Source organism: Salvelinus sp. IW2-2015, linkage group LG30 (assembly GCF_002910315.2).
Source record: "Salvelinus sp. IW2-2015 linkage group LG30, ASM291031v2, whole genome shotgun sequence".
Taxonomy (NCBI): Eukaryota; Metazoa; Chordata; class Actinopteri; order Salmoniformes; family Salmonidae; genus Salvelinus; species Salvelinus sp. IW2-2015.
Window position 1 is genome coordinate 12741064 of NC_036869.1, and position 18023 is coordinate 12759086.

The following is an 18023-nucleotide window of genomic DNA, read 5'->3' on the forward strand; positions in this document are numbered from 1 at the left end:
CAACTGCAACATGGGTGAGATTTGAATCGTACACACATTCTTTCAATGAAGATAGGAACTATTATTGCCTGGTTGCTTTTTCTTGACGAATTCAGTTTAGCTGCGCATTTTGGGTCGAATGGCAGCCTGGGAAATGTTTGAATGAAAATAATTTCAGCCTTTAATAAATGTATAGCTACAGTCATTGATTAACCACACTATTTTTGTGAACTGAATTATGCTGTAATAAAAGTGAGAAAGGCAAGACCCAAACTGGAAACTATCGTAGATTGTTCGTAATAGGTAGGTTTATGTGATCAATTTGAACACCTGCTTGAAGCACGTTAGCTAGCAAGCTATCCAGCTAACCGACGCTAGTGGACCATTGGCAAGTGAGCCAAACGGCTATGCCAACTAGCTAGCTAACGTTATTTTTAAACTCTTTAGCTAGCTACCCAACTAAGTGGAAAAATAGTATAGCTAGTATTCTCCCAAATAAAGTAACATTTGCTTCGTTCCGCAACGAGCCAGGCAAGTAACGTTCGCAGACAGGCGAGCCAGCTAAAACATAATTGACCAGCTAGCTAGCTTGCTAACAATCAACCCTGGATTGTATTTAAGCCTGACACCAATATGTTTAGCTAGAGTGTGCAACGTATTAGCTAACTTTGATTTAAAAAAAAATCTAACTAAGTAGTACTGGTGCAATATCCTTAGACGTGTCTTCTAATATAATGCGTTTTCAGATTTATATGTAGCTATTAACTCTGCTGTAACGTTAAGGTGCTTAGGGTGTGCTGCTTGCAGGATGTATGCCGTGTACCGCCAAGCCCACTCCCCCACAGCCATCGAGTTTTCTGTCTACTGCAACTTCATCTCCAACGAGGAGAAGAACCTGGTCGTCGCTGGAACATCTCAGCTTTACGTCTACAGGGTCATTCACGATGTGGAGGTAAAGTAGCTTTTAGCCGTGGTCGTCTTTCGTTCCTCAATCACTGATCAAAAGTACAATCAGATAAATAAATTGTAGCTACCGGTCGTGGGGAGTATGTTTTTTCCTTCATGACATCCAGTTTATTTATTTACATCTTTGTCTTCATATTTCAGAATGCTTCAAAGACAGACAAATCACCAGGTATGTCTAAAACTGCCTTGCAATCTAGCAACGTTCTGGTGAAGGAGCAGCTAATCCCAGACCGGGCAAAAGCACTATACTATGTTGTAACATTGTCGGAGGCAACCTGTCTGTCTAGACTCTAGAGAGACTAGTGAACCACACTGTATGCTATTATTATGTTGTCAGCCTTCCTCAGACATGCACGTGCCAACATTAGACTCTGACAGACTGTTTCTGACATCTGATTTCTTCTTTGACACATTCTTGATCTTTTCCTTGTTCTCTGCAGATGTCAAGAGTCGTAAGGAGAAGCTTGAGCAGGTGGCTTGTTTCTCCCTGTTCGGTAACGTCATGTCCATGGCCTCTGTTCAGCTGGTAGGAGCCAACAGAGATGCTCTCCTGCTCAGCTTCAAAGATGCTAAGGTACCTGAGACATCTAGATTGATTGTTTTACTAATCCTGAACTCACAGCTTTAATTTTCCAGGTTTCTTTAGCCTACTTATTCTTTACATTTCAATGTTATCAATTACCATGTGGCAGTAGCTACACGTAGTAGGTGCAAGCAACCTGTCCTAGAAAATGTCTCTGACTGCTGTTTACAGTGTCCTGGTTTTGTTTACTCCAGCTGTCAGTGGTGGAGTATGATCCAGGAACACATGATCTGAAGACTCTCTCGCTTCACTTCTTTGAGGAGCCAGAACTGAGGGTAAGAGGAAATTAACTGTGCTTGAAAAACATTCAAATACATAATCTGCAAATTACTATTAAGATGAGCATATATGAAAAAGTTGTATCTTATTCCATAATTGTTCTATCTCCAGGATGGGTTTGTCCAGAACCTGCACATCCCCATGGTCCGTGTGGACCCAGAGAACCGCTGTGCTGTGATGCTGGTGTATGGCACCCAGCTGGTGGTGCTGCCATTCAGAAAGGACACACTTACTGACGAACAGGAGGGAGTAGTGGAAGGGTATGTAGACATATTTCATTTCATCATTTGATTTATTTAGTTAGGATAGACCACTCAGTAACATTTGCCACTGTTTTCCAGAGAATCCTAAAATCATAGCACCTCGTTGTGATATTTAGGATACCCATAGAATGCACTCTTGAGTTGTAGTAACTGTTCTTTGAGGGGTTTTGCATTTGATGATTTCTTATCAGTCATCTTGACTCATGTTTTATTTTACCACTGATTTAAGGCCCAAGTCCAGCTTTCTTCCCAGCTACATCATCGATGTCCGTGAGCTGGATGAGAAGCTTCTGAACATTGTCGATATGAAGTTCCTCCACGGTTACTATGAACCCACACTGCTCATCCTGTATGAGCCCAACCAGACGTGGCCTGGGTCAGTACACCACAACGGCACCTGTCCTCCTCTCTGTTCCGTCTGTCTGTCTGAGACTGCCCCCCTAAACAAAAGTCTGCTGATGAGTTAACAGGAAGAAGGCTAGGAACTTAGTCATGTCTTGTTCAGACCTGTTTATGACTGGTAATATTGTGGTGTGCAGCTCTAGTCTGACCATGTCCTCCTCCTCCAGGCGTGTAGCAGTGAGACAGGACACCTGCAGTATCGTAGCCATCTCTCTCAACATCATGCAGAAGGTTCACCCTGTCATCTGGTCCCTCAGCAACCTGCCCTTTGACTGCACACAGGTCATGGCTGTGCCCAAGCCCATTGGTAATCACTCACTCCATTTATGGGTTCTTATATTCTGAGTTACATATGAAGAGACTTGTATGATCAGTTTCTAGATCATATCATGACTCAGAATGTCAATTTATTCCCGTTGTTTCTAGGTGGTGTGGTGGTGTTTGCTGTCAACTCCCTTTTATACCTCAACCAGAGTGTTCCTCCATATGGAGTGTCACTCAACACACAGACCACTGGGACCACCGCCTTCCCCCTGCGTAAGTACTGACTGAGGACAATAGCACACATACATCAGTGTTCTCAAGCTCACCCTGCATATAGAAAAGAAAGCCACTCAGCCTATTTAATATTCCTAAGACATTTATACCATGCCTAGGGAAGTAATTTGGTAACACTTACACTGCAATATACCTGCAGATATAAAGCTTTATAACATGTTGTAAGCATGTAATAGCCATTATTATGTATTCTAATAAGGCTGATAAATCGTGTGTGTTGGTGTTTCAGGTATACAGGAGGAGGTGAACATCACACTAGATTGTTCCCAGTCCACCTTCATCGGTTCTGATAAGATGGTCATCTCTCTAATGGGAGGAGAGATGTGAGTAGAGCCCACAACAGTTGTGATGGAATTTATTAGCTATGTATGCTGAACAAAACAATTTACACAACATGCAACAATTTCAAAGGTTTTACTGAGTTGCAGTTCATATAAGGAAATTAGTCATTTCAAATAAATAAATTAGGCCCTATTGTGTTGTGTGACAAAACTGCACATTTTAGAGTGGCCTTTTATTGTCCCCAGCACAAGGCACCTGTGTAATGATCATGCTGTTTAATCAGCTTCTTGGCAAGGGAGAAATGTTCACTAACAGGGATGAAAACACATTTGTGCACAATTTGAGAGAAATAAGCTTTTTGTGCAAATGGAACATTTCTGGGAACTTTTATTTCAGTTCATGAAACATGGGACCAACACTTTACATGTTGCGTTTTTTATATTTTTGTTCAGTGTATATTTATTAGCCATAACTGCTTTATTCGACCGTGTTAAAGCAATTTTTTTCCCCTCAAATTGGTGTGGCATAGTAGCAATAACTGCATTGTGTAGCAACAGCTAGAATGGCATTGTATTTTTTCATAACCTTGTAAGAGTCATGCTTTGACTGTGCCTGTCTTCTCTCCTCAGCTATGTGTTGACCCTGATCACTGATGGCATGAGGAGTGTCCGGGCCTTCCACATGGACAAGGCTGCTGCCAGCGTCCTCACCACATGTGTAAGTAGGATACAGTAGCTGGGAAGAGAGAGAGAGTTGTTGGCATAGAAGGGGTGGTATACACACACACACACACACACACAGACTCACTTAGGTGTGAAGAATGCAGTGCAGTGATGTTCTCAGTCTGCTGCCAATGGTTGGCCAAGAATGAACTGGTCATAGAGGAGCTGTGGAACTATAGAGGTTCCCCACCTCTCACCCCTGTCTCTCCTCCTCCTCGCCCCTGTCTCTCCTCCTCCTCGCCCCTGAGTCTCTCCTCCTCCTCGCCCCTGTCTCTTCCTCCTCCTCGCCCCTGTTCTCTCCTCCTCCTTGCCCCTGTCTCTCCTCCTCCTCGTCCCTGTCTCTCCTCCTCCTCGCCCCTGTCTCTCTCCTCCCTCGCCCCTGGTCTCTTCCTCCTCCTCCTACTCGCCCCTTTCTCTCTCCTCGCCCCTCTCTCTCCTCCCTCCTCCTCGCCTCTGTCTCTTCTCTCCTCGTCCCTGTCTCTTTCTCCTCCTCGGCCCCTGTTTCCTCTCACCTCCTCGCCCCTTCTCTCTCCTCCTCCTCTCCTCGCCCCTCTCTCTCCTCCTCCTCCTCGCCCCTCTCTCTTCCTCCTCGCCTCGCCTGTCCTCTTCTCTCCTCCTCCTCGGCCCTCTTCTCTCCCTCCTCGCCCTGTCTCTTCTCTCCTCCTCCTCGCCCTGTCTCTTCTCTCTCTCCTCCTCCTCGCCCTGTCTCTTCACTCCTCCTCCTCTCTGCAGCCTGGTCTCTTCTCCCCCTCCTCCTCGCCCCTGTCTCTTCTTCCCCTCCTCCTCGCCCCTGTCCTCTTCTCACCTCTCCTCGCCCCTGTCTCTTCTGCTCCTCCTCCTCGCCCCTGTCTCTCTCTCCTCCTCCTCGCCCCTGTCTCTTCTCCTCGCCCCCTGTCTCTTCTCTCCTCCTCCTCGCCCCTGTCTCTTCTCTCCTCCTCCTCTCGCCCCTGGTCTCTTCTCCTCGCCCCAGCCCATCGCCCCTGTCTCTTCTCCCCCTCCTCCTCGCCCCTGTCTCTTCTCTCCTCCTCCTCGCCCCTGTGCCCCTTGCTCTTCTCCCCTCCTCCCTCGCGCGCTGCTTTCTTCTGTCCCCTCCTCCTCGCCCCTGTCTCTTCTCCCCTCCCTCCTCGCCGCTGTCTCTTCTCCCTGTCTCCCACTCCTCGCCGCCCCTGTCCTCTTCTCGCCCCTCCTCCTCCCGGCCCTGTCTCTTCTCCCCTCCTCCTCGCCCCTGTCTCTTCTCCTCTCCCCCTCGCCCCTGTCTCTTCTCCTCGCCCCCTCGCCCCTGTCTATTCTCCTCCCCAGATGATGACCATGGAGCCTGGGTATCTGTTCCTGGGGTCCCGGCTGGGAAACAGCCTCTTGCTGAAATACACAGAGAAGTACCAGGAGAATCCAGAGAAACCACCAGCGGAGGAGGACAAAGAGAAGGACGAGGAGACCGATGAGGAGAAGCAGGTGAGTTGGTTTGATTTTAGTTCCTATGTAGATATTCTCCTCAGTCTGGACCCTGTGGCATATTGCTGTGAGTGATTCTGTAAAAAATGTAAAGATTCTATAGATTTATAGATTCTAGTCAAGGCAAAGTTGATCAAATTTAGCTTAAAAATGTAGCCAGTTGTAAATGTCGCCAAAAGAGGATGTTTCAAAAACAAGTAGCGGTCACTGCCCTTCTTCTGTGCTCGTGTTCCACGTATTAACAGATTTTTAGCACTTCAACTGCTGTTGTGACTGATCTGCTAGTCAAAGACGTGGAAATATGCCACTTAATATGTGATGATGTCGCATATTATAGTTCACCCCTGAAAAAAGAAGATGTTTTATTGTCACACACACTGGATAGGTGCAGTGAAATGTGTTGTTTTACAGTGTCAGCCATTGTAGTACAGTGGCCCTGGAGCAAATTAGGGTTAAGTGCTTTGCTCAAGGGCACATCAACAGATAAAACATTTTTTTTAAATCCGGCACGGGTGTTCAAGCCAGTGTCCTTTCAGTTGCTGGTCCAACGATCTAACCGCTAGGCTACCTACCGGCCCAGTGTCCATTTTGTAAACAGAAATGCTAAATGAGTTGCTGATACACATTTCTATGTCTGTATTCTGATGTAAATTGCAGAATTAACTTGAATTTGATCATTCCAGGCGGAACCTCCCAGTAAAAAGAAGAGAATTGATTCCTCTACCAACTTGACAGGTATTTGGACAGTTGTTGTGTTTTATTTATTTAACTAGGCAAGTCAGTTAAGAACAAATTCTTATTTGCAATGACGGCCTAGGAACAGTGGGTTTAACTGCCTTGGTCAGGGGCAGAACGACAGATTTTTACCTTGTCAGCTCGGGGATTCGATCTAGCAACCTTTCGGTTACTGTCCCAACACTCTAACCACTTGGCTTTCTTTTACAATGTCTTGGTTGTGTCTTGCATATTACCCTTTACATATGTTTGGAACTAACTGAGGTGATATGGTCACCCATAATAATGTTTTTATTTTTATAAATAATGTGTTTCCTCCCATGTCCTCTATCCAGCTGGTAAGAACCAACTGCCTGATGAGGTGGATGAAATTGAGGTGTACGGGAGCGAAGTGGCGTCTGGCACTCAGTTGGCCACCTACTCCTTTGAGGTAGGACCCCTTGTTACCCCAGTATAATATTTATCAGTTTATTATTCATATTCTAGTCTTGATTATTGCAGTCTTTACAATATGGTTTTCCTATATTTGCCTCCAGGTGTGTGACAGCATATTGAACATCGGACCATGTGCTGGTGCGTCCATGGGGGAGCCAGCCTTCCTCTCCGAAGAGGTACTTTTAATTCACAAAAGAGGTTTCTATCCTCCAGTCATGATGTCCATCATGGTTGTGTTGTATTTGTGAAAGCACTGATTTAATATCCAATACCTGTACCAAGTTATTTTCTCAAGACCTTGCTATGCTAACAGTAAGATGCACTAAGCCCTGTCTCTGGTGTTTCTGTGTCCACAGTTCCAGACCAACCCAGAGCCTGACCTGGAGATAGTGGTGTGTTCTGGCTTTGGGAAGAACGGGGGTCTGTCTGTGCTTCAGGTAAATACTCTCCTCAACCGGTCTCTGTATTTCTGAGCATGTGTGTGGCTGCACTGAGACCTGTGGTGGCGAGGCCTATCTACCTCAGGTTCAGTACACAGTGACGGTACAGTACACAGTGACGGTGCTACAGAGAAAGACCACTGATTGTTCGTGGCGCGTTAGAAGTAGCTGCCAGAAAACAATGTGAAGAGCTGCTATTTTCAGAGTCAGCTATGAGAGTTGATGATTCAGTTTTTCCCTCTGGCCATTGTTCTGCGACTATTGATGACTGTTTTGTGTGGCCCCTTCCAGAGGAGCATCCGTCCCCAGGTGGTCACCACCTTTGAGCTGCCAGGTTGCCATGACATGTGGACTGTCATCTCCAATGAGATGAAGGAGAAAAGCAAGAAGAAAGACAAGCCTCCGGTGACGGAGGAAGAGGGTGAGACCCCTGAGGAGGAGGAGGAGGAGGCGGAGGAGAAGCCGGAGCTTGCGCCAGTGGAGGGCGACAAGAAAAAACATGGCTTCCTGATTCTCAGCAGAGAGGACTCCACCATGGTACACCTCCCACCTCACCTCTACACAGTACAGTACACACTGCACCCCTAGACACACTCCGCTCTACACAGCAGTCTGAAAGGGAGCTTTTTCCTCCTCTACGGAGCTCCAGCATGTTTAGATTGAGTCTGTGATGTTGATTAAGGGTAATGATTGAGGTCTATTGAAGGTAACTGGAACCCCTCCTGTGTGGTTATCTAGATCCTGCAGACGGGCCAGGAGATCATGGAGCTGGACACCAGTGGTTTCGCCACCCAGGGGCCCACTGTGTTTGCTGGGAACATCGGAGACAACAAATACATCATCCAGGTCTCCCCCATGGGCATACGGCTACTGGAAGGAGGTAGAGAGATCTGTCCATCTTTCAATCAAATAATCCCTAATACTCTGTGTCCCTACCTCTCACTTGTACTCTTTCACTGACTGGAAAGCCCTTTGTGACAACTGTTGCTGTAAAAATGGTTTCAGAAATACATTCATTGATTGACGTTTCTTCCAGTGACCCAGCTGCACTTCATCCCGGTGGACCTGGGTTCTCCCATAGTGCAGTGCTCCGTAGCGGACCCCTATGTGGTCATCATGACGGCAGACGGAGTGGTCACCATGTTCGTCCTGAAGACCGACTCCTACATGGGCAAGACCCACCGACTGGCCCTGCAGAAACCACAGATAGCTGCTGTGAGTCACGGTTATATCCTGTACTGTACAACTAAGCCAGGCAGTATTACAACCCGATGGATGAGTGAAAAAATAAGATTCTCAGACCGGTGACTCTCTCTGTCTCCCCGTGCAGCAACCCCGAGTGATTACGCTGTGTACGTTCCGTGACGTCAGCGGGATGTTCACCACAGAGAACAAGCAGACCTGTCACACCAAGGATCAAGACACCATGTTCAAGAGCCAATCAGAAACTGAGATCATCATGCAGGATCTCAGGTAAGAGCCAATCATATAGGACCTCAGGCAGGATGTTTTTGAATGAAGTAGATTGTTTTGAACTGAAGAATGAAAGACATGCCAGCTGTCCCCGTGGACACTACGTTTTTGGGCTGCACCTCATTTCTTTAGACAGTGGAAGCACTGTCTCACCTCAGAGTTTATTAGTACAGGTCTCTCTTCCATGTCTCCTCTTTAGTAACACAGTGGATGATGAAGAGGAGATGTTATATGGAGACTGTAACCCAGCAGGCATCACCCCCACCAAGGACGAGTCCCACCCCGGCTACCGCCCCTCTGGGGCCCTGGGTGGGGGGTCCGAGGGGAGGTCGGGACAAGCTGAACCTACACACTGGTGCATGATGGTCCGCGAGAACGGCGTCATGGAGGTTAGGATCAATGTCTCTATTTTATCAGCACAATTTTAGTAATAGCTGTATCAATGCACTTTTTGTATTGTATCATAATCATTTAGTTGACTTAATTTACATAGCTGTTACAATTCTAATACTGTTTAATGCCAACATTTATACTATGGTGCCATTTTAGAGGTTGGATAAAAGCCTGGGGACTTTAAACTTATGTTCAGAAATTCACAAGAACTCAGTGGCCATAGCAACGAGTGTCACCACAACCGACAGGTGAACATTTTCTACAGGACAGAGCTAATAGTAAAACAACGTCCTCCTGTTCTCTAGATCTACCAGCTACCTGACTGGAGACTGGTGTTCCTGGTCAAGAACTTCCCTGTTGGCCAGAGAGTGTTGGTTGACAGCTCCGCCGGCCAATCAGCAGCCCAGGGGGAGGGGAAAAAGGAGGAAGTGACACGACAGGGAGAGATCCCATTGGTCAAAGAAGTGGCCCTGGTGTCGCTCGGCAACAACCACTGCAGACCCTACCTCCTGGTGAGTTTTCAGTACAGGTATTAAAGTAGAATGAAAACACCAGAATATGTAGCAGTGGTACTTCATTGATCTCAATTTGGGAAATTGCTTTAGATAGATCTGAGGTTTAATGTTGCGTTTCTTTCCCAGGTCCATGTTGAACAGGAGCTTCTGATCTATGAAGCATTCCCATATGACCAGCAGCAGGCTCAGAGCAACCTGAAGGTTCGCTTCAAGAAGGTAAGAAGAGCAAGGCCATTGGACAAGCAAAGTTTTGTCAACTTTTTAGGACTAAGCTTAATCTGTGTCTAGGAAACCAGTCTTAAAATGCCCATTCAACACTGATCATTTATGTCTTCCAACTGTTCTCCTGTCTCTTCTCAGATGCCCCACAACATCAACTTCCGGGAGAAGAAGTCGAAGGTGAAGAAAGATAAGAAGGCTGAAGGTCAGGCTGGTCCTAGCGAGGAGGGGCCAGCGGTGGTCAAAGGTCGTGTGGCCAGGTTCAGATACTTTGAGGACATCTCTGGTTACTCTGGGGTAAGAGGTTATTTTCCTACAGGACTATATCTACATCATGGGTAACGAGGGGTACGCTTTTAGATACTCAGGTTCCCTGCCGAATACATCTTGAAGGAGAGGTACTGCTGTCCACACAGACTTTATATATCTATACTGTAGTTCTGTAGGTTCTCATGATGTTTCCTTGTTTGTGTGTCAGGTGTTCATCTGTGGCCCCTCCCCTCACTGGATGCTGGTGACATCACGGGGGGCGTTGAGGCTCCACCCCATGACAATCGACGGACCAATCGAGTCCTTCTCCCCCTTCCACAACATCAACTGCCCCAAAGGTTTCCTCTACTTCAACAAGCAGGGCGAGCTGAGGATCAGTGTTCTACCCACGTACCTGTCGTATGACGCCCCCTGGCCAGTCAGGAAGATTCCTCTGAGGTGCACCGTTCACTATGTGTCCTACCATGTGGAGTCCAAGGTGTATGCAGTGTGCACCAGCGTGAAGGACCCCTGCACTCGCATCCCCAGAATGACCGGAGAGGAGAAGGAGTTTGAGACCATAGACAGAGGTGGGACCAGTATATGCATTAGTCTCCATGACGTGCACATCACTTTCTCACTGGTTTAATACTTCGCTCATTCTTTCGCCATTAAAATTCCTTTGTGTTGTTTGTCTCTTCAGACGAGCGCTACATTCCTCCTCAGCAGGAGAATTTCTCCATTCAGCTCATATCTCCTGTCAGCTGGGAGGCCATCCCTAACACACGGTAACAACTGTAGCTACTGCAGCTCACTGCAGCGTGGCCTCTAACCTGAGGGATGTTCATTATAGAGCTGATGCATATTGATATAGATATCTTTTATATTTAAGCATCTAGGGTGTATTAGTGGGTGTCTGTTCTGACCTCCCTCTCTCTGATATTGGTCAGAATTGACCTGGATGAGTGGGAACATGTGACGTGTATGAAGACTGTGGCGTTGAGGAGTCAAGAGACGGTGTCTGGGCTGAAGGGATACATAGCTGCTGGTACTTGTCTCATGCAGGGGGAGGAGGTCACCTGTAGGGGCCGGGTGAGTCACCAACATTACTCTGACTACTAACTAGAACCAGGAATATATTTTGGGCCCTAGTTATGTGCTGTAAGTTATAGTCTAAAGTAAGGTCCAGAGTTTGTCCTAGTCAGGAAACTCTGGACCTATTACGGAGTCCGACAGACAGATGATGCCTTTTGAAATCATGATGTTGATTTTAGTGTGGACTTATTTCTCTCTCTAATGTTGTCCAGATCCTGATCCTGGATGTGATTGAGGTGGTCCCGGAACCTGGTCAYCCCCTGACGAAGAACAAATTCAAGGTTCTGTATGAGAAGGAGCAGAAGGGACCAGTCACAGCTCTGTGTCACTGCAGCGGATACCTAGTCTCTGCCATCGGACAGAAGGTGACAGACCCATCTCTGACTATACCGCTACAGATATCCCAATCTAGATGTATTTCCCACCCACCTCTCAATATAATTCTGTTCCGATTGACATTGTTTTCATTGTGTGGCCAACATGTTGCACTTGAGTGTATTTTTGATATTGAATTAGCCATTTATTATAAGAACTGGTCAGAAAGGCCTTTTAAGGAGCACAAGTACAGTACTTACATTTACATTTAAGTCATTTAGCAGACGCTCTTATCCAGAGCGACTTACAAATTGGTGCATTCACCTTATGACATCCAGTGGAACGGCCACTTTACAATAGTGCATCTAAATCTTTTAAGGGGGGGGGTGAGAAGGATTACTTTATCCTATCCTAGGTATTCCTTAAAGAGGTGGGGTTTCAGGTGTCTCCGGAAGGTGGTGATTGACTCCGCTGTCCTGGCGTCGTGAGGGAGTTTGTTCCACCATTGGGGGGCCAGAGCAGCGAACAGTTTTGACTGGGCTGAGCGGGAACTGTACTTCCTCAGTGGTAGGGAGGCGAGCAGGCCAGAGGTGGATGAACGCAGTGCCCTTGTTTGGGTGTAGGGCCTGATCAGAGCCTGAAGGTACGGAGGTGCCGTTCCCCTCACAGCTCCGTAGGCAAGCACCATGGTCTTGTAGCGGATGCGAGCTTCAACTGGAAGCCAGTGGAGAGAGCGGAGGAGCGGGGTGACGTGAGAGAACTTGGGAAGGTTGAACACCAGACGGGCTGCGGCGTTCTGGATGAGTTGTAGGGGTTTAATGGCACAGGCAGGGAGCCCAGCCAACAGCGAGTTGCAGTACTTCAACAATCTCTCCTGTAACCCTCTGACAAAGTCCTGGTTGTGATCGATGCATCTGTCTATTCTTCTCTCTGTCTAGATCTTTTTGTGGAGTCTGAAGGACAACGACCTGACAGGCATGGCCTTCATCGACACCCAGCTTTACATCCACCAGATGTTTAGCATCAAGAACTTTATCGTGGCAGCTGACGTCATGAAGAGCATCTCTCTGCTCAGATACCAGCCTGAGAGTAAGACTCTTTCGCTAATTAGCAGGGTAAGACAGCAAGGCTACAGGACTACTTAAGTAGTAACACAGGGGAGATGTCAATCCAACTTCAAAGTATTGTGTTTAAGTGGCACGTGATTTAGCACCATCTGACTCTCTGATGATCATTCTCTGAGCTGTTTTGTTCTATGTTAGTTTGTTGTTTATGGTTTTAAGTGTACATCCCCGATGAGGGCTCTGTTCATGGATGAAAGAAAGCACTGTCTTTGTTCCCCTGTGGGATCCCAGCGTTTTTTGTGTGTTGAGTTTATCCTCTAGAGAGCAGTGCTGTGCTGGAGGGGATGATTAAATGATCAGGGCCGTTCTTCATGCCAGTGTTCTGAGTCTTAAGGGACTCTTCTCTCAATGCAGGGTTCCTCATTAGGCTAAATTCGGCCCGTGGGTGATTTGATTTGCCCCCCCCCCCCTCCCCCCAAGTGTGGAGTTGGTCCCCCCTTTGCTGCTCCACTCTTTTGGGAAGGCTTTCCACTAGATGTTGGAACAATGCTGCAGGGACTTGCTTCCATTCAGCCACAAGAGCATTAGTGAGGTCGGGCACTGATGCTGGGCGATTAGGCCTGGCTTGCAGTCGGCATTCCAATTCATCCCAAAGGTGTTCGATGGGGTTGAAGCCAGTGAAGTTCTTCCACACCGATCTCAACAAGCCATTTCTGTATGGACCTCGCTTTGTGCACATGGGGCATTGTCATGCTGAAACAGGAAAGGGCCTTCCCCAAACTGTTGCCACAAAGTTGGAAGCACAGAATTGTCTAGAATGTAATTGTATGCTGTAGCGTTAAGATTTCCCTTCACTGGAACTAAGAGGCCTAATCCGAACCATGAAAAACCCCAGACCATTTAACCAAACTTTACAGTTGGCACTATGCATTCGGTCAGGTAGCATTCTCCTGGATTCCGCCAAACCAGAATTTGTCCGTCGGACTGTCAGATGGTGAAGCGTGATTCACCACTACAGAGACTGCGTTTCCACTGCTCCAGAGTCCAATTGCGACGAGCCTTACGCTACTCCAGCCGACGCTTGGCATTGCATATTGTGATCTTAGGCTTGTGTGCGGCTGCTTGGCCATGGAAACCCATTTCATGAAGCTCCCGATGAACAGTTCTTGTGCTGATGTTTTTCCAGAGGCCGTTTGGAACTCTGTAGTGAGTGTTGCAACCAAGGACAGACGATTTTTACGTGCTGTGCGCTTCAGCACTCGCCGGTCCCATTCTGTGAGCTTGTGTGGCCTACCACTTTGTAGCTGAGCCGTTGTTGCTTCTCAACGTTTCCACTTCACAATAACAACACTTARAGTTGACCGGGCAGCTCTAGCAGGGRAGAAATGTGATGAACTGACTTGTTGGAAAGGTGTCATCCTATGACGGTGCCACATTGAAAGTCASTGAMCTCTTCAGTAAGGRCATTCTACTGCCAATGTTCGTCTATGGAGATTGCATGGCGGTGTGCTCAATTTGATGCAACYGGTGTGGCTGAAATAGCCAAATCCACTCATTGAAAGGGTGTCCTTTTTTGTGTGTGTGTGTGCGTGTATATATGTGTGTGTATATATACACACACATATATATATACACACACACACACACAAAAAAGGACACCCCATGCACATTTGTGGCCTGCTGGAGGTCATTTTGCAGGGCTCTGGCAGTGCTCCTCCTTGCACAAAGGCGGAGGTAGCGGTCCTGCTGCTGGGTTGTTGCCCTCCTCCACGTCTCCTGATGTCTGGCCTGTCTCCTGGTAGCGCCTCATGCTCTGGACACTACGCTGACAGACACAGCAAACCTTCTTGCCACAGCTCGATTGATGTGCCATCCTGGATGAGCTGCACGACCTGATCACTTGTGTGGGTTGTACTCCGTCTCTGCTACCACTAGAGTGAAAGCACCGCCAGCATTCAAAGTGACCAAAAACATCAGCCAGGAAGCATAGGAACTGAGAAGTGGTCTGTGGTCACCACCTGCAGAACCACTCCTTTATTGGGGTGTCTTGCTAATTGCCTATAATTTCCACCTTTTGTCTATTCCATTTGCACAACAGCATGTGAAATTTATTGTCAATCAGTGTTGCTTCCTAAGTGGCAGTTTGATTTCAACAGAAGTGTGATTGACTTGGAGTTACATTGTGTTGTTTAGTGTTCCTTTTTTTTTTGAGCAGTGTATATATATTTTGTCCATTAAACTAACATCAAATTGATGAGAAATACAGTGTAGACATTGATAATGTTTGTAAATGACTATTGTAGCTGGAAACAGCTGATTTTTAATGGAATATGTACATTCATGTACAGAGGCCCATTATCAGCAACCATCATCTATCTGGAGCATTAGCATTTGTGGGTTTGATTCAGGCTCAAAATGTCCAGAAAGTTCTTTGTTTCTTCTGAACACTCGTCAGTCTATTCTTGTTCTGAGAAATGAAGGCTATTCCATGCGAGAAATTGCCAAGAAACTGAAGATCTCGTACAACGCTGTGTACTCCTTCACAGGGAGTAGTACACTGTCAACAGTGAAGAGGCGACTCCGGGATGCTGGCCTCTAGGCAGAGTTGCAAAGAAAAAGCCATATCTCAGACTGGCCAATAAAAAGAAAAGATTAAGATGGGCAAAAGACCTACACTGGACAGAGGAACTCTGCCTAGAAGGCAGCATCCCGGAGTCGCCTCTTCACTGTTGATGTTGAGACTGGTGTTTTGTGGGTACTATTTAATGAAGGTGCCAGTGAGGACTTGCTAGGCGTCTGTTTCTCAAATAGACAGCTAATGTACCTGTCCTCTTGCTCAGTTGTGCACCGGGGCTCCCACTCCTTTCTATTCTGGTTTAATTCTGGTTAGAGACGGTTTGCGCTGTTCTATGAAGGGAGTAGTACACAGCGTTGTACCAGATCTTCAGTTTCTTGGCAATTTCTCGCATGGAATAGCCTTCATTTCTCAGAACAAGAATAGACTGACGAGTTTCAGAAGAATGTTCTTTGTTTCTGGCCATTTTGAGCCTGTAATGAACCCACAAATGCTGATGCTCCAGATACTCAACTAGTCTAAAGAAGGTCAGTTTTATTGCTTCTTTAATCAGAACAACAGTTTTCAGCTGTGCTAACATAATTGCAAAAGGGTTTTCTAATTATTAATTAGCCTTTTAAAATGATAAACTTGGATTAGCTAACACAACGTGCCATTGGAACACATGAGTGATTGTTGCTGATAATGGGCCTCTGTACGCCTATGTAGATATTCCATAAAAAATCTGCAGTTTCCAGCTACAARAGTCATTTACAACATTAACAATGTCTACACTTTATTTCTGATCAATTCTGTTATTTTAATGGACAAAAAAAAATTGCTTTAATTTCAAAAACAAGGACATTTCTAAGTGACCCCAAACTTTTGAACGGTTGTGTATGTATGTATATATGTATGTATATAACACATTTTTGTTCTTGGAAAGACTGTAAAATCACTAGGAAATGAGCTCAGTAATTTTAGTATTCTTACTTATAGAGGCATATCTGATCATATCCCAATGTAATCAAGGTTAGAAATGATTCTGTTTTTGTCAAATATTATCTGTTTTTGGATTCTTGTGGTCAATTTGTAATGTYCAAATTATTTAACTATTGTATGTTCCTGCCCCCCGACCATCGCTCAAGGAAAAATCAGCCCACGGCTGAATGTAATTGGGGACCCCTGTCTTAATGGTTTTGTTGCTGCGTTTGGTTCCCCAGGACGCCAAGCCTCTGGAGGTCTACAGTGTAGAGTTTATGGTGGATAACAACCAGCTGGGATTCTTGGGTAAGGTTTATATAACTTTGGTAGTTAGCCTGGTAGTGTTATCCTGGTTAASTCTTTGGATGGAGCCTATATATGCCTAGACCTCTCAAAGTAAACTTATTTTCTGTTTCAGTGTCCGACCGAGATCAGAACATATCGGTGTACATGTATCTGCCTGAAGGTAAGTGATAACGGAAACGGGGTAATACTGTCCCACAAACATCACAATATCAAATAAAGGCAGAGGTCATGTGTGATGACAAACTGCAGCTCCACCCGGTCGTGATCACTGAACTGGTACTTTGCGTCCTGCTGTAGCTAAGGAGAGTTTCGGAGGCATGCGTCTGCTGAGGAGGGCAGACTTTAACGTGGGAGCTCATGTCAACGCCTTCTGGAGGATGCCCTGTCGAGGGGCACTGGACACAGCCACCAAGAAGACCCTGGCCTGGGACAACAAGCACATCACATGGTTTGGTAGGACACAATTTTGACTTTGAATTGACCGATACAGGGTAGAAGAAGCTGTGAAGGGTTGTCTGTTGAAAATCTTGCTTCAGTAGGCCTGATCAAATGCTCCTCTTGGTATAATGTTCTCAGAAGGATGAACATGATATTGTCAGTAGCTTAAAATTTAAAAACAAAATGGATTTAGAGGAGCTTTAGCAGTAATTCTTCCCTCCCTACAGCCACTCTGGATGGCGGCATCGGGCTGCTGCTGCCCATGCAGGAGAAGACCTACCGCAGATTGCTGATGTTGCAGAATGCTCTCACCACCATGCTGCCACACCACGCAGGGTTAAACCCCAAGGCATTCAGGTAACTTACCACACAAGGTCACTGATAACTGTTGTGGTTATCATTCTCCCCATGCCTCTAAAGTATTTAAGTGTTGCCTACTTTAAGCTTTCAATTGGTTTTTTATTTTTTTTATAAAGCTGACACTTTGGATAGACTAAAACTATGTTTTTGGATCTTGTCCTTCAGGATGTTGCATGCTGACCGGCGGCAGCTCCAGAACGCGGTGCGGAACATTCTGGATGGAGAGCTGCTCAACAAGTACCTGTACCTCAGCACCATGGAGCGCAGTGAGCTGGCCAAGAAGATTGGCACCACCTCTGATATAGTGAGTATTATTAGTTCTCTACAAAACTAGCATCTTAATGTATCGTCCCCATCTTAATCAATTGTGGTCCAAATCACTATTAGTTATGAGATGTTTGAATTAAGTATTTCTTTCCGTTTCAGATCTTGGATGATCTCCTTGAGGTTGACAGGGTGACTGCTCATTTCTGAGAGCAGCATCCTTGACTACGTGTGAGACCTAGGATCTTCCATCTGTTTTATATGAAATGGCTTTTTGGTATCTATGTTCTGTATGGAAACTTATGCGTTCAGTCATAAGGAGTTCGTAGACATGTTTCTCAGAATATTTTGTAAGTAAACTTTATTACAAAAAAGTGGATTGTACATTGTCTTTTAGGTTCAAATAATTTGAGATCTGTACCTGTAACATGCAAATCTATCATGGACATCAATGCATTATTTACAAGAGATAAAGAATTTCAAGGGGAGGTACGGCACTTTATTTAAAGTAGAATACAATTTTAAAAGGTATTTCTTCAGCAGCATTAGCTTTTGCAGTTAGCATTTTATACATTAGGTGGGTGCTTGAGTGATAACCAAATATTTCCTAAAAAGGGATGAACATTTGACTTGACTAAACTACATGCTTGCAGTAAAAGTAACTCAGCATATTTAACCCCTATTATCCAGGTAATGCA

General features: G+C 45.9%; 1 protein-coding gene across 3 annotated transcripts; it reads left to right on the top strand.

Annotated features, from left to right (window-relative positions):
- The first annotated feature begins 91 nt into the window (after positions 1–91).
- On the top strand, positions 92–17944 carry LOC111955039 (cleavage and polyadenylation specificity factor subunit 1). 3 transcript variants are annotated; one of them, XM_023975074.2, is made up of 35 exons: positions 92–282; positions 763–931; positions 1087–1114; positions 1386–1519; positions 1723–1803; positions 1919–2067; positions 2300–2446; positions 2640–2779; positions 2899–3009; positions 3260–3353; positions 3942–4029; positions 5334–5486; positions 6170–6221; positions 6557–6651; positions 6758–6832; positions 7013–7093; positions 7388–7633; positions 7835–7976; positions 8133–8311; positions 8427–8569; positions 8769–8958; positions 9268–9474; positions 9604–9693; positions 9838–9993; positions 10175–10535; positions 10649–10733; positions 10896–11037; positions 11253–11405; positions 12294–12470; positions 16197–16263; positions 16376–16423; positions 16561–16716; positions 16929–17058; positions 17227–17365; positions 17488–17944. In XM_023975074.2, the coding sequence occupies exons 2-35, from the start codon at positions 788–790 to the stop codon at positions 17533–17535; spliced, it is 4431 nt and encodes a 1476-aa protein (XP_023830842.1). In that variant the 5' UTR covers positions 92–282; positions 763–787; the 3' UTR covers positions 17536–17944. The 3 variants fall into 3 exon arrangements, with proteins under 3 accessions (XP_023830842.1, XP_023830844.1, XP_023830845.1); XM_023975076.2 differs by having other exon boundaries at positions 193–282; positions 771–931; XM_023975077.2 differs by having other exon boundaries at positions 193–282; positions 787–931.
- Positions 17945–18023: the final 79 nt, after the last annotated feature.